Source organism: Fusarium venenatum, assembly GCF_020744135.1.
Source record: "Fusarium venenatum strain MPI-CAGE-CH-0201 chromosome Unknown EDB82scaffold_1, whole genome shotgun sequence".
Classification (NCBI taxonomy): Eukaryota; Fungi; Ascomycota; class Sordariomycetes; order Hypocreales; family Nectriaceae; genus Fusarium; species Fusarium venenatum.
Window position 1 is genome coordinate 7,924,452 of NW_027072129.1, and position 13,664 is coordinate 7,938,115.

At 49.5% G+C, this 13,664-nt stretch overlaps 5 protein-coding genes across 5 annotated transcripts; 4 read left to right on the plus strand and 1 right to left on the minus strand.

The window, feature by feature from the left end:
* The first annotated feature begins 130 nt into the window (after positions 1-130).
* On the plus strand, positions 131-1,666 carry EDB82DRAFT_82220 (uncharacterized protein). Its single transcript, XM_025729425.2, has one exon. It carries the CDS (start codon positions 264-266, stop codon positions 1,512-1,514), a length of 1,251 nt encoding a protein of 416 aa, XP_025588651.1. The 5' UTR covers positions 131-263; the 3' UTR covers positions 1,515-1,666.
* On the plus strand, positions 1,667-3,652 carry EDB82DRAFT_82226 (uncharacterized protein). The gene is made up of 3 exons (XM_065610058.1): positions 1,667-2,325; positions 2,376-2,565; positions 2,616-3,652. The coding sequence occupies exons 1-3, from the start codon at positions 1,819-1,821 to the stop codon at positions 3,509-3,511; spliced, it is 1,593 nt and encodes a 530-aa protein (XP_065465790.1). The 5' UTR covers positions 1,667-1,818; the 3' UTR covers positions 3,512-3,652.
* A 160-nt stretch (positions 3,653-3,812) lies between these two features.
* EDB82DRAFT_82239 (uncharacterized protein) lies at positions 3,813-6,271 on the plus strand. The gene has a single exon (XM_025729423.2). It carries the CDS (start codon positions 3,891-3,893, stop codon positions 6,039-6,041), a length of 2,151 nt encoding a protein of 716 aa, XP_025588649.1. The 5' UTR covers positions 3,813-3,890; the 3' UTR covers positions 6,042-6,271.
* A 514-nt stretch (positions 6,272-6,785) lies between these two features.
* Positions 6,786-10,722, minus strand: EDB82DRAFT_82233 (uncharacterized protein). The gene is made up of 2 exons (XM_025729422.2): positions 9,851-10,722; positions 6,786-9,791 (listed from the first exon to the last, which is right to left on the minus strand). The coding sequence occupies exons 1-2, from the start codon at positions 10,558-10,560 to the stop codon at positions 6,872-6,874; spliced, it is 3,630 nt and encodes a 1,209-aa protein (XP_025588648.1). The 5' UTR covers positions 10,561-10,722; the 3' UTR covers positions 6,786-6,871.
* A 476-nt stretch (positions 10,723-11,198) lies between these two features.
* On the plus strand, positions 11,199-12,410 carry EDB82DRAFT_490080 (uncharacterized protein). Its single transcript, XM_065608361.1, has one exon. The coding sequence runs from the start codon at positions 12,070-12,072 to the stop codon at positions 12,304-12,306; it is 237 nt and encodes a 78-aa protein (XP_065465791.1). The 5' UTR covers positions 11,199-12,069; the 3' UTR covers positions 12,307-12,410.
* Positions 12,411-13,664: the final 1,254 nt, after the last annotated feature.

The following is a 13,664-nucleotide window of genomic DNA, read 5'->3' on the forward strand; positions in this document are numbered from 1 at the left end:
ACTTTATCATACTTCTCTCTATTGTCAAAGTTTACCTCTTTTGTCTTGCATTCCCTTGATACCCACTTGCTTCCATCTACCTCTCTTTACTTTACCCTTGGGACTTTCTGCCGCCTTCTAACTACAGAACAATCCCTTTCAATACCTACAAATAACGGGGAGTTGGACCCAGACAAACTCTCCCTGGTCGAGACTATTTGAACTCCTCGCCCTTCCAAAACTTTACATCTTCACAGACACCTCTTCTCCATAACATTCGCATCATGGCTCCTTCTAGGGCAAAATCATTGCCCTTCATTGTCGCCCTGGTCTTGAGCATCGTTTTCTGCATCTTTGCAGCGCCGACACTCGCCTCATCTTCACCCTCGGAACCTTCTCCTAGCGCAGATGTAGAACTCATCTGCCACACAGACAATCCCAAGGACTGTTACCCTAAAATTTTCCAACCAACAGATGAGTTCCAGATTGTTCACGATGACCAAGAACTTCCTCATGGACTCCACGTTCGTCTGAACATGTCCAACGGTAAGAAGGAGGCCAAGATCAACGTCCCTGATGAGGGAAACCCTGCCCTCGAGGGGCTCCCTGTTGATCAGGCAGTTATCGTTGTGGACCAGCAGCAACAGGAGGATCCCCAAATTCCCAAAGGCGCCCCGGCTTATGAGCCTATTGGCAAAATCAAGGAGCCTGAAGACGAAGAATTTGTTGGCAAGCCTTTTTTCACAGCCATGAAGATGTTGAAGGCTGGCGAGGCAGGTGAAGGTAATGAGCTTGATAACGCGCTCGAAGGAATGGAGGAGCTGTCTCATGACATTTACTACGGTCTCAAAGTCACAGAAGACGCAGAAGTCTTGAAGGCACTGTTCTGCATGATGGGCGATTCCGAGACCACCACTCCCGCAGATGTTACACCCCGTGATCACCAAGCAGCCGCTATTCTAGGAGCCTCTCTACAGAACAACGCAGCGGCCCTGAAAGAAGTCACGAAGCAGTGGTCCGGTCTGATGGAGGCCAAGTGCCCTGCTAGCAGCAAGTCTCTTAAGGAATCTCTCTACTCATCTCTCGTACCTTCTCATGTTCCATCCTCTATCGACACTAGGACACTGGCTTCCACGGCGAAAGCCAAGGTTGGGGCCATCAACGGTCTCATGAAGAGCGACATCATACGCGCAGAGTTCCTCAAGAACGACGGCATGAGGCTCCTTCTCGAAGTCCTTGTACCCGAAGGTGGCGAATGGGGTACGACTCAGCGCAAAGTTGGACAGCTGGTCCTCGATACATTTCTGGACGAGGATATGGGCGCCAAGCTTGGTCAGTGGCCTCGCACAGAGCGAGCCAGCGATGCCAAGTGCCGATTGTATGAGACAAGCACCGAAGAGGGGTGCTGGGATTACCATGTTGCGAGAATCTTGAAGGAGAACAAGAGGGATAGAAGCCACTGGAGCCGGGACTTACATGACCGGCTTACGGCGTTGAGGAAGAGCGGCAAAGTTCCGCCTCGACCTGAACTGTAGAACACGCGAATTCAGGTCTATCTAGAATAGATAATATGTTGTTTTCTTGGTAAAGTATCTAACAATTGGTGTGTCTTATATATATCTGTGGTTTAAATTGGTTGTGGATGTCATGGGTGAATTGTTGGCCCCCCGCAGGGCGATCAATGAATGGCTCAGCAAGCAAAGAATTTCATTTGCATAGACTTGGCCGTAGACCGACCATCCCACTTACACACAACAGCACCAATATCACGTATCGGTCACTTCTTGAAAAATCAGTTTCCCTCAACAGACTTAATTTCAATTCCTCGTCTTTGTCGAAATGGATCAATCAGCACCTTTTCAAGTAAAATCTCATCACAAAGGTCGTGGCATCTTCTCCACCAAAACCTTTGCTCCAGGCGATGTTATCCTCCCATTTACACCCACGATTCTCATCCCCTCGCTTTCTCACATAAATACCATCTGCAGCCATTGCTTTAAACAAGCAGAAGTGCGTGCATGTTCCAGATGCCACGCTGTGTTCTACTGTGGTGCTGCTTGTCAAGCGGCAAATTGGACGACTGTCCACTCCAAAGAGTGTAAGGTTCTGCGCAAGGTCACGGAACAAGGGCGCCCGGGACTACCAACGCCCATACGTGCAGTCATCCAAGCGCTGGTCAAGCCAGAGATTGGTAGTTCGATAGAGGACCTGGAGGGTAATGCCGCGTCTTGGAGGAACAGTGAGAAATGGGCGGACATGGAGATGATGGCTATGGGCGCGAGTGCCTTTGCTGGGTTGGGGACAGGTCAGGAGGAGGTTCAAAAGGCACTGGATTTTCTCTGCAAAGTAAGTATGAAATTGACTGCTGTCCACGACCATATGCTAATGCCACATAGATCCAAACAAACGCCTTTCACAGATATGACACCGACCTGGGTCAAGTCGGCATCTTTCTAGGGCCAAAGCTCGCCATGGCAAACCACTCCTGTATCCCAAATGCCATGGTGCAGTTTATCGGCAGGAAGGCTGTGTTGAGGGCGGAGAAACCTATCAAGATCGACGATGAGATCGAAATCTCTTACACAGGTGCGTCTTTAAGCCTCAGATCTGTTGATCCTCTACTAACAGACAACCAGACTACACGTTCCCTCTGTCAAAGCGAAAACAGGCACTTGCACCATACTTCTTTGACTGTAAGTGTCTGAGGTGCGAAAGAGACCTCAACGTGTACCAAGTATGCGCCGACTCACCTATCATCGACTTGAATCGTCATAGTCTTGTCGCGGATGTTGGTAAACTTGGTCGACATCCTGGCGCAACAGACCCAAACAAAGTTTCTGCGGCGAGAAGACACAGCCAGGAACTTTCTGAGCTGCTGGAAGAGAAAGATTCAAGTGGCTCATTGGAAACTCGCCGCGCATCTCTACGGAAACACTACCAACGATGTAAAGAATTGGCCGCCGAAGACATGTGGGCGGTATCACCACTCCCACAACTGTTGTCGGAGATATCGATCCTGTACGCCGATCAAGGCAACTTTGCATATGCTTTGGTTACGGCATGCTTCATCACAACTTCCTGCGACTCCTATCGGCATATTCTGCCATACCACCCGGTCCGCATCAAGGGTCTTTTACTCGTTGCTAAACTTCTAGCCAACACTGCAGCAGACACTGCCTCCCTTGGAAGCTCCCAAGCGGTAGCGATCAAAGGAAACTTCAAACAAAGGGCTCTGCAGACGCTTCAAGATATCGACCAAGTGTCGCTGTGCCAGATGTTGCTCATCATGATTCTCAAGTCGGTTCCCAAGAGCTACGTGCAAGAATGGGAGGTCTCGATCACTGCAAAGCAGATGTTGGATGAGATAGACCAACTGCCAGGTAGAGAGCAAGAGCTATCACTGATTACTGCTTGGAGAGAGGACTCGGAAGCTGATCAAGCGCGTGCCTTTTTTGAATACGCTGTGGTGAAGCAAGTTGACGCCCTAGCTAACCTGGGATTGGAGGTACTCGAGATGGATTTTAGACAGTGAGAGGAATGGATATGGATACAAATTTTCATTTTTGGATTTCATAAAGCGAATATCTATAGAGTATGGAGTGACCAACTTACCAAGGTATTGTATACTGTTGTACACTGTCGTCACTGGTATGGAAGCATGTCAACACTGCTATTGGTCGATCTTGCAGTGATTCCAGGCTTCCTTACCCCCCACTTTCCGCTGGCATAGGTCCATCCCTACCCGCTCCAGCTTAAATGGTACGTACCTTTTTGCATGGCAAATGCTTTCTGCATTCTTGACTTGGATCGTCAATGATTTTTACTTCCTTGCAACTTCGTAATCTCACGACGTCAATCTTTCTACGTCTATATTTTTAGCGGCGCACTATCTGCGCTCGCACAAACTCACCATGGGTAAGAAATCAAAGAGAAAAGCCGCGCAAATCGTCGACAAAACCCTTACCGTCCTAGGAGCCGACCCTGTCCTTGAGATTGCCGAAAAGTCCTCCCCCAACGAGCACCAAGATGCGGTTCAGCAACCAGAAAGGCTCGACGAGGGTGTACCTGTGACAACCGCGGTCGCAAAACTTGAGACTTCTACTTCAACACAAAGCGATAGCAGTCTCAAGCGCTCCAAGCCTCATGAGGATGACGACCAAGGAGAATGGCAGGTAGTTTCGCGAGCTTCTAAGAAGCTTAAAAAGATCCCCAAGCCAGGCAAGAACTATCCCACGATTACCTTTTCACCCAACGCGCGACTCCAATCAAAGGTCAACATTACCCAGCTACGAGATCTGGTAACTTATATCTTCGCCGACGGTTCTGGTCCCCAATGGGTTGGCGTTACCCATCGTCCTGCCTTTCGAAAGATTGTAGCTATAATGATACCCGGTGTCGAGGAAGCCATGTTCAAGCACACTGTCGATTTCGACACATACAATGATACTGCAACGGGAGACAACACTATCGCCACATCGCCCGACGACTATTATCCCAGGGTGTTGAAGGAAGACCGTCTACCAAAAGCACTACAGCCTTTCGCCAAAATGTTTACGCATTTGTGGCCTGTCAAGACCCCAGGCGATGACCGTCATGGGAAAATGCATTCACCCCTGGCTGCCTTCCTGACTGCCCCGGCTCCTAAGGAAAAGAACGGGCAGACGAAGGGTCCCAAGCCAGCATCCGAACCCCAAGGGTGGAAGAATGAGAGGACGCTCATCACCGAATTTCTCTGCACTGTCGATGACTTGAGTGACAACGGCTATCTGGTTCATCCAGCTATGTTAGAAGGTACCGCCAAAGACCAGTTCGTCCTCCCTCCTGGCTGGGTCATCACGAATGTAGACAAGCTTGAAGATGGAGAACCCCCTGCGGATGAGATTCAAAAGGGTAGTATCACGGCAGGACGAGACGTCTTGGCCCTGGATTGCGAAATGTGTATGACTGGGGAAAACGAGTTCTCTTTGACGCGAATCAGTATAGTCGACTGGGTCGGCAATGTGGTACTCGACGAGCTTGTCAAGCCTGATAAGCCCATTATCGACTACGTTACCCAATTCTCGGGCATCACAGAAGAGATGCTCGCACCTGTCACGACTACACTACATGATATTCAGCAGAAGCTGCTCGAGTTGTTGACCCCCCGCACAATCTTAATAGGACATTCTCTAGAGTCAGACACCAAGGCTCTTCGCATCTCTCATCCTTTCATCATAGACACCTCCATTATCTACCCTCATCCTCGCGGACCCCCACTAAAGTCCTCTTTGAAATGGCTCGCCCAAAAATACTTGTCCAAGGAGATTCAAAAAGGCGGCGCAAGTGGCCATGACAGCATTGAGGACGCCAAAACATGCCTCGATCTTGTTAAGCAAAAATGCGAAAAGGGAAAAGCCTGGGGTACATCTGACTCCCAGGGAGAGAATCTGTTTCGTCGTCTTGCACGGGCTGGGACCGCATACAAGGCTCAAGGGGGCGCTGCGGGAGGCCTTGAAGTGGGCAAGACAAGTGCCGCTATTGATTGGGGCGACCCATCCAAGGGCGCAGGGGCTGGCGCGACATATCAGCTCGGCTGCAAGAACGACGAGGATGTGACCAAAAACGTAATCCGTGCTGTGCAAGGAGACCCAGACGGCCTCGAAATCCGTGGCGGCGGCGTCGACTTTGTTTGGGCGAGAATGCGTGAGCTTGAGGCCCTTCAAGGCTGGTGGAACCGCAACCGTGTCGAAAACACGAACAGCGATGGCGGTCCCCCCGAAGAGTCCGAGGAACCTTCAGACAAATCTCAGCTCGAGCAGGCGTTGGTCCGTTTCACAGAGCGCATTCAACGCATCTATGATGCTTTGCCGCCCTGCACAGCCTTCATGCTGTACAGCGGCTCGGGCGACCCGCGCGAAATGTCTCGCATGCAGAAGGTGCACGCGCAGTGGCGCAAGGAGTACAATACCCCCGGCAAGAACTGGAACGACCTCAGCGTCAAATGGACTGACGTTGAGGATCAAGAGCTGAAGGAAGCGGCAAGAAGGGCCCGGTCAGGCATTGGTTTTATCACAGTGAAATGATGATGATGATGCACGAGCCAAGTTGACATAGCGAGACTTTAACGTAGACAGTATACCATTGCAGAGAAGAAGCGTAGAAAAGGATGTCGCTTGATCCAATGAAGATATATGTAGAACAAACACATGTCAAAGAAAACCCATAGTGTAGATAAGGATCATTACAACTTCTCATTAGGATTTTGTCAGATAAACCCTGGTTCTTGTTCCATCGTGTCAGTGGGCACACCCAAATTGACAAGATATTTCCCCCTTACAAAATTATATATGCCAACCACACTCATTTCCCACATAATCTACTACAAAACCAGTGAGTAGACCACATGAATGAGCTTCCATATCGACCGCCCCATGTGTAAATCCACTCCTCGGACCAGCTTTTTTGTTACGCCAACGCTAGTATGGACATTCTCAAAAAATACAAATCCCAAAGACACAAAGAAAAGAAGATGAATAGGTCCCAGTTAGAGCAAATATGCCACGAAATTCACGTAAAACGCCTGTCCTTTCGCTTGTACTTTCGTAGCTTGTGTTCCTCCGCAAGTCTCCACGGCTGTGATTGAATGTGTATGATCCGTAACCAAAAAGAGAGAGAAAAGGAGAAAGGTGAGAGCATGTGTGCTCATGTGCAAAATCCTTATGGACCTTGATCTATAGATCATATAGATAGCGTTTAACCCTGAGGGTAACCAAACAAAAAGAAAATAATATTAAGATGTAACCCGTAAAGGGTGTAGTAGGTGATGGTTGTGTTTATAGAGAGCATGTCATGGCGGGCAATCGCGTTGGGAAACAGCAAATCATTTGTTGTGACACCGATCAACACGACAAGATCAAGTGCGAGGTCTCGCGGGAGGATCTTCGACAAGCTCAGCAGAGCTGCCGAGCAAATCCACATCACGGTGTAACGGGTCAACTCGGCTGACACCATGTTGCGACACCATGCCAAAACTGGCCGGTCGCTCGTCGATTGATGGGCCGAAATCAATCTGCGAGAATTCGCCTGGGAACTCTATAGATGAGTTGGACGATAACCGTTTTTGGGAGTTCGTCCGTTCAAACGGTAGCCGAGAGGACCCTGATAATGTAGCTCGATGGTGACTCGATACACGGCTTACCGCATCAGCATCTCGCCACTGTGAATCGAAAGATATTGTTGAGCCAGGCATATTCATCAGGTTGAGGGACGGTGCCCGGCTGTGGCTGTGGTCACTGCTACCTGCGAAGTGGCCTGACGCACGCTTAGAGCTCTTGCGAGGGATTTCCGGGGCATCGTCATCCTCAGCCTCGCGCAATGCAATATGTGGTGCCTTGGACAAAGACCTGCTCGGCTCTCTTGGGACACTCTCGCTGCCAACACTGAATGTACGCTGCGGTCGCTCCAACACGGGGCTGTCCGGTTCAGAGTCCTGAGGATCGCCATTGTCGTCAAGAAGAGCACTCTGTGGCTGGCGGCCAGGTGACCGCCTTGGCTGAGGCTCATCTTCATCATCAGAGTCGATAGGTCCGTTTCGTAACACGCCCATAGCCACGGGAATGCCCTCGGGGGGTGACTCTTGACCATTCCTGGCCATCATGGCTGGAGGCATCCGTGAGCTTCTAACAACCTCGAAGCCCTTGCCCTTCTCCTTCGTCTTGCCACCAAGGAGAGTTCTGAACCACCCCGAAGCGGTAGCCACAGGCCCCGTAGGGTCAGCAGGCCCTGTTCCAAGTTTGCGACCAGGGCCATCGGAATTCAGAGCCGGTCCCCGAACACCGTAATAAAAGTCCACTTCGCGAGTAGCATAGTCGGGTCGGTTCGGAGGGATACTGACTTGAGAATACCCAGCAGGAGGAGGAGGAGCCGGGGTCGGTCCTCGAGAAATATCCGCGCCCATGTCTGCAGGGTCACCCAGGCCTCCTGACTGGCTAATTCTTTTAATGTCCGGGGGGCTCGAGGCGTCAGGTCCTTCTGAATGAATAGATCCATTCGTTGCCTCGCGTCGTCTCCTGGGTGGTCGATAGTAGGGGTCGGCGGCATCCATTGATTGAGTCGGATGATGGCGGGCAGCGTTGGGCGATGGCAGGAAAGAAAATGTACTCCTCTCCCCAGGTGTGTGAGGCATATATGAACTGCTGCTGTCTATGTTATGCGGCATACCGGAGTAGACGTCGATGCTATCGAGGGCTGAGCTGCTTCTGTGCCGAGGGTTCATGAGTCCGCCGAGACTAGCACCAGACTCGCTACGAACCCTTCCACTTGGCATGACATATCCTGACTTTCCACCATCGTCCAGGTCCAACATCGCGGCAGTCGACAACTGGCTGGCTCGGGATGGGCCAGTGTTACGGTGTTGTGTGTTGCGGCGAGAGAGCTGTCGCGCACCAAAGATCTTTGTAAGTCCTCCACGGGTCAGACCTCGAGCGTCATCCCCACCCGCACCAAGCATACGAGCAGTGACTTCAATGATAGTTTGCAAAGCGTTGAGGAAGAAGCCAAAGATCAGAGCCGTACCGTGAATACCCAAAATGATGTATCCTATCCAACCTTTGTCCCCCTCAGACACATCAAGTGTAGGCACGAATGCTACCATTAGTAGGATCGAGATGAGACGAAGGGAGCCAAAAAGTGTGTGATAAGCGTTCATCGCTGTTGAGCGTTGGAATGGCCGAAAAGCGTGGATCGTGAGAATGTGAATAACCTCACAAATGGCAAGTAAGACAACTTGAGCAATACCGCTTGGTTGAACTGCACCCACTGTAATGCCTCGGAGAAACGTCAAGAAAACGGGAATAAGGGCAAATGCAGCAGCCTCGTCGGAGTAGGTGTTGTACAGAGGCCCATACAAAAGTACAGTGGGTAAGTCATCGTAGAGAACGGATTTCGGTCTTGTTCTGATGATGAGATAGAAGAGATACGAGGCAAAAATGATGAGGAAGATCAGAGTGACGACGGCGAGAGCAATGGTGTAAGTCGGAGAGTCACCCGCAGTAACGAGCTGAAAGCATGACAGAGCAACAATGGGGAACAAAAAGTAGTTGAAGACGATGCGGACAGCGTTACCGACGGAAAAGGGGACATTCTTTGACCGCAGGTCTTCCTCGGGTGTGTTGTTGATCTTGCGAAATAGCCACTGGACCGCGAATCCTCCCTGGACGAGCACGGTCACTGAGGCGATGCACACGCATAACCAAACCATCATGCCGGCCCAAATATCTCGGCTTTCCGCCATGCCAACCAACTGGCCAAGCTCCTGGAGTCCGTAGGTAGCGTTGGTAACATAGATACCATCCACGACGCTTTGCCATGAAGGAGCATCAGCGACAAAGCTTTCGTTAAACATCAATGTGGACCATGCCATCTGACTGACGATAGGTTGATAAAAGCCGGGGTAGTCAAGCGTCAGACTACCACTCAGTGCAATGAACTGGATATACTGAAGACAATCGCCAAATCCAGGGGTAACGAGGCGGAGCAAGTCGACGTCGCGTCCGTAGTTGGAGGTCCAGTGGAAGACATCGGTTGAGCCCCAGGGGCTGAAGATGGCCGAAAAAGTAACTGCGAAACCTGTGAAGAGCAACACAATCATGGGTAGAAACTTGAGCAACCATGAGAGACCCCCGAGATCTGGAGTTATGGCCATAGAAACGCAACCGATCTGTGGGGCATCCTTAGTGCCGTCAACAATGGACATGCTTGGTGCAAGGGATGCAAAGGCATATGATGCATATGCGTCCCAAGTGATATTGATGGAAGGCAGCTTGTACGCATCACTGTGGATTTTGGTTAGTCTGTTGCCCATGAATGAACGCCTGGTGTGGTATACACATACCTGTAATCGACTTCTCCAAAGTAGGGACCAAGGGGGCATGTACCGTTGACCAACGAAGTATTACAGAAATTAAACCTGTCATTGTACGGAGCATAGGTCAAGAAATTCACCCTTGGGAAGTAGGTCGTCGCAGTCCGGTAGCCGCTTTGGGGGAGCTCATCGATTTTGCCATTGATGTTATCGTCGTTTTCCCAGGAAGGATCACCAGGTGAAGGCAGTTGGCTCGTCGTTCGAGCACCTGTGACATTACCCCACACGATGACACGGAGATTGTGCTTCTCGTCCTCGATATCGAATACAGCATCGGCATATAGGGGGACCCATTGTAGTCGTGTCGGTTCGTGCAAACGGTAGGCGTCGCTGAGGCAGTTTGTAAAAGGAATCCTCACGGCATAGGCGGGCGATACAACGTGCAGGGCGATGAGAAGAGTGACTAATATACTTTTGGAGAATTGCGATATCGTACTATGTCGAGAGACCCATGCCCTTTGTCGAGGGGCAACTTGTGACATAATTGTGGAATGTCGCTGCTGTTGATGTGAGTGATTAGATGAATCTACAGTGGCGAGAGCATCAGGCGCAGAGCCAGAGAATGAGTATTTCGATGGCCGTGCCACATGTCGCCTCCCAGGCAAGCCTTGGGCGAGGTCGTGATAACGTGTGCGAAGGCAGCAATCGACGAGTTGTTGACCGGCCAGACCAGGCTGCATAGCTCCAAGGTTATGTTATCTAGAAAGCTGAGATAATCAAGATTGGGTTGCCGACAGGGACTAGTAGCCCAAGGCGGATGGGAGAGGTTGAAGCTATCAGGGCGAGAGCAGTCGAGTTAGATCGGATCGGGATGTTCGTGGTGGCTCAGACTGAGATCATCTTGGTTGTCGAGGAAGGGTAAGCCGACGGATGGTTTGAGACCAACCAGCAAACGACGGATGCAATTCTCGAAACGGCAGCGGACGGTACGTTTTAGACGACCACGGATCAGATCAAATGGCGAAAGCTACTAGAGCTACCTAGGTAAAAGGATGCTGATAGAGACTACTTGAAACACAGGATAGAGAAGCGAAGCGAAACGAAATCGAGCGATGGATGGGATGGAACGTGAACGAGCGAGCGAGTGAGTGAGAAATTAATCCAGGTTGATGAAGGATGGTGAAAAAAGAACAAGATCAGATTAAGCAAGGGAAAAGGCGAAAAGAGAAGGAAAAAAAGGGTAAAAGGTAAAGGGACCCAACAACCAGCCAGCCCCAGGTGGTGTGCTTGTGCTTGTGCTGTGTGCTGCGCTGTGCTGTGCTGTTGCGCGTGTGTCAGTTCGGCGTGTGTGCCTTGATCCTGAACGGGCTGTGATGGGGTTTCGTTTTCTTTTTTGGGGGGCCCGGGAAAAGAGATGGAGCAAGAGCAAGTGGGAAAATGTAACGGGGAACCGACCATAACAAGGGTGTTGCCTGATCGGGTCAGAGTACCTGGTACCTACTTCTAGTCGGGGCCTCCTCTGCACGCTAGAAGCAGCCTGTAAGAATCCCCTTAAAACAGGACTGGTGAGGTCCTGTATGACGGGTGGAAGTGTTGACGATCCCCCTGTAAAGATCTACAGCAAGTGGGTTGTCCTTTTACGTGTTGCGTGTATCACCTCTTTTTCGTCAGCTCGCAGCTCGGTAACTTGATGAGAACATTAAAAAATGAATTATTAACCATCTTTCCCTTGAAGTGCAATAAGCTCAGCCCAAATCAGAAAGAAAAGTCGACACCTGGCCTCGAGTGAGATTTTGTGGAATGAATAAAAGGGTCGGTTTTGGTGCTAGCGAAGCTGGGTCACTGGGTGTTGTGGCTGGGTCGACGCTAAGAGTCCTATCTTTATCTCAGGTCATCTTGGATCGAGCCATGGATGTACATATGCTTATCAGGAGAAGAAAAAGGTAATTATTGTGCAATCAAGGTAATAAGATCAACCATAGCCTAACAGGTGATTTTATAATACACCTAAAACCTAATGTTCTAATTGCCTCATTATCCACCTACTGGTCTCTTGATTGTACCATATACCAGCACATAAATTCAAAGTCGTGTTGTTGCTGGAGCACTGAAGTGAGCTGAGCTTTGGAAGTACCCGGTACTTGTTTCCTGCAATTCTCGTAAAACAAATTCCCCTCCAATCCCAATCTGCGCTAGCTTGTGACGTTTGGTATAAAACGTCATGGCGTGCGGCTTAGATTCAATCCGAGATGGAGTTTCCATTTCTACGGGCTACTAAAACGGGCAAAGGCCGTCCGTACAGCTTCTTGTTAGTCGACATTTTTTCTTTTTTTTTTTCCCTTTTGAATGCCGTAAGAATACTTCTTCATCGTAGTATCTATACATCTCATGAAATGATCATCATCACTCTGATTATTTTATTTATCGACAGGATCTGGATTAAATTAGAATATTACAATACAGTGTTAATTGCAATCCTCGTTTAGAAGCCAGGACATGCAAGGAGTCCTTCTCGGGTCAGCCACAGCCACGATGGAACGAAGCACATATTACTAGCAAGTCACATTTTTACTGTGCCCTTTTTCTCTCTTATTCTCATACAACGTTGTATATAATGCCAGGCTCTATATATAAGCCGCCCAGTTGCCTATCTTGAGACACTCCATTGGACGCCATCTCATGTCTGCTTACCACTTGCTACACTGGAGGCGCATTGGGAACCATCGCCATTTCTCAGCCTAGCCAGCTGAATTCATGAGATATGAGCAAGCAAAGCAACATGTGAGTCATGATAACATAAAATCAAACATCATGCGTTTCTTCTAGTGCCAGTCGGCTCACTCCTTTCTTTCTGTTTTTTTATGCAGACCAATTGCAGATACGAGCCTGAGCTAGAACCGGCACTGGAACTGGAACTGGAACTGGAACTGGAGCTGATGACAATATGAGCATTGACAATTCCCTTCACATCTTGGCGACCCTTTTTCTTCACATTGGATTGGCCCTATCCACATGCGCTGACCGTTTATTTTGGCAATCCTAGGGTTGACTAAACTTAGTGCCAAAGTTTATAGGTAGGTGCACTAGCTGGGGGCTATTTTGAGAACCAACTAACATGGGTCTGTCCATCCATCATCCCATGCACTCTCCTCCAACATGCCCGAAAGTTTTATTATTCACCAGATCTACTCACTAAAAAATCCATGCACAGTACCTGAGCACCTTGACAGGTAGGTAGTGGAGGATGAGTATATTCGGGGAATATCCAGTCTTTCTTATCAATATTAAGTCTTCTTATCCAGTTGCCTCATTGCTGTTTGAGAGATATTTTTCATAGTTGCCAGAAATCTGGTTTTATTGTACTCTGCACAGTTAGTAAGTAAGGCAAGTAGGTACTTGTGTATCCATCCCTCCATCCAACCTCCACTCCATCTCTATTCATCCATATCCCCGGCATTTTCTAGCAAATTCCAGGCCTACAGAATCCTTCCCATGTCAATAATTCACACATTAATGCGCTGCTAGAAACTACGTACAGAGACAAATGTCGGTTATGCCATCATCATTATTATCATCATCATCATAAGGTTCCATCAACAAACGATATCTCCAGAGGTCCCCTAAAAGCAGATCAGACCCTCATCATCAACGACACCCTTTTGGGCTAGACTGGCACAGTCTCAGCATCACACCCAACCCTGAACAGCCACCAACCTAACCGTGGCATGACACTTCTTGATATCGTGTTTTCTTTTACCATGGTGTGCAGTACAGTGCCTCGTTCTTCAAGCATGAGTCCCCAAAGAGCCACACGGCTGGCGTACGGAGATCAGCATATTCGATC

Bases quoted from the DNA above. Each gene is read 5' to 3' on its own strand.
- EDB82DRAFT_82220 (XM_025729425.2), top strand. From the start codon at position 264: ATGGCTCCTTCTAGGGCAAAATCATTGCCCTTCATTGTCGCCCTGGTC.
- EDB82DRAFT_82226 (XM_065610058.1), top strand. From the start codon at position 1,819: ATGGATCAATCAGCACCTTTTCAAGTAAAATCTCATCACAAAGGTCGT. The intron at 2,326-2,375 runs GTAAGTATGAAA...AATGCCACATAG, and splicing joins CACTGGATTTTCTCTGCAAA to ATCCAAACAAACGCCTTTCA. The intron at 2,566-2,615 runs GTGCGTCTTTAA...ACAGACAACCAG, and splicing joins GATCGAAATCTCTTACACAG to ACTACACGTTCCCTCTGTCA.
- EDB82DRAFT_82239 (XM_025729423.2), top strand. From the start codon at position 3,891: ATGGGTAAGAAATCAAAGAGAAAAGCCGCGCAAATCGTCGACAAAACC.
- EDB82DRAFT_490080 (XM_065608361.1), top strand. From the start codon at position 12,070: ATGGAGTTTCCATTTCTACGGGCTACTAAAACGGGCAAAGGCCGTCCG.
- EDB82DRAFT_82233 (XM_025729422.2), bottom strand. From the start codon at position 10,560: ATGCAGCCTGGTCTGGCCGGTCAACAACTCGTCGATTGCTGCCTTCGC. The intron at 9,792-9,850 runs GTATGTGTATAC...CAAAATCCACAG, and splicing joins TTTGGAGAAGTCGATTACAG to TGATGCGTACAAGCTGCCTT.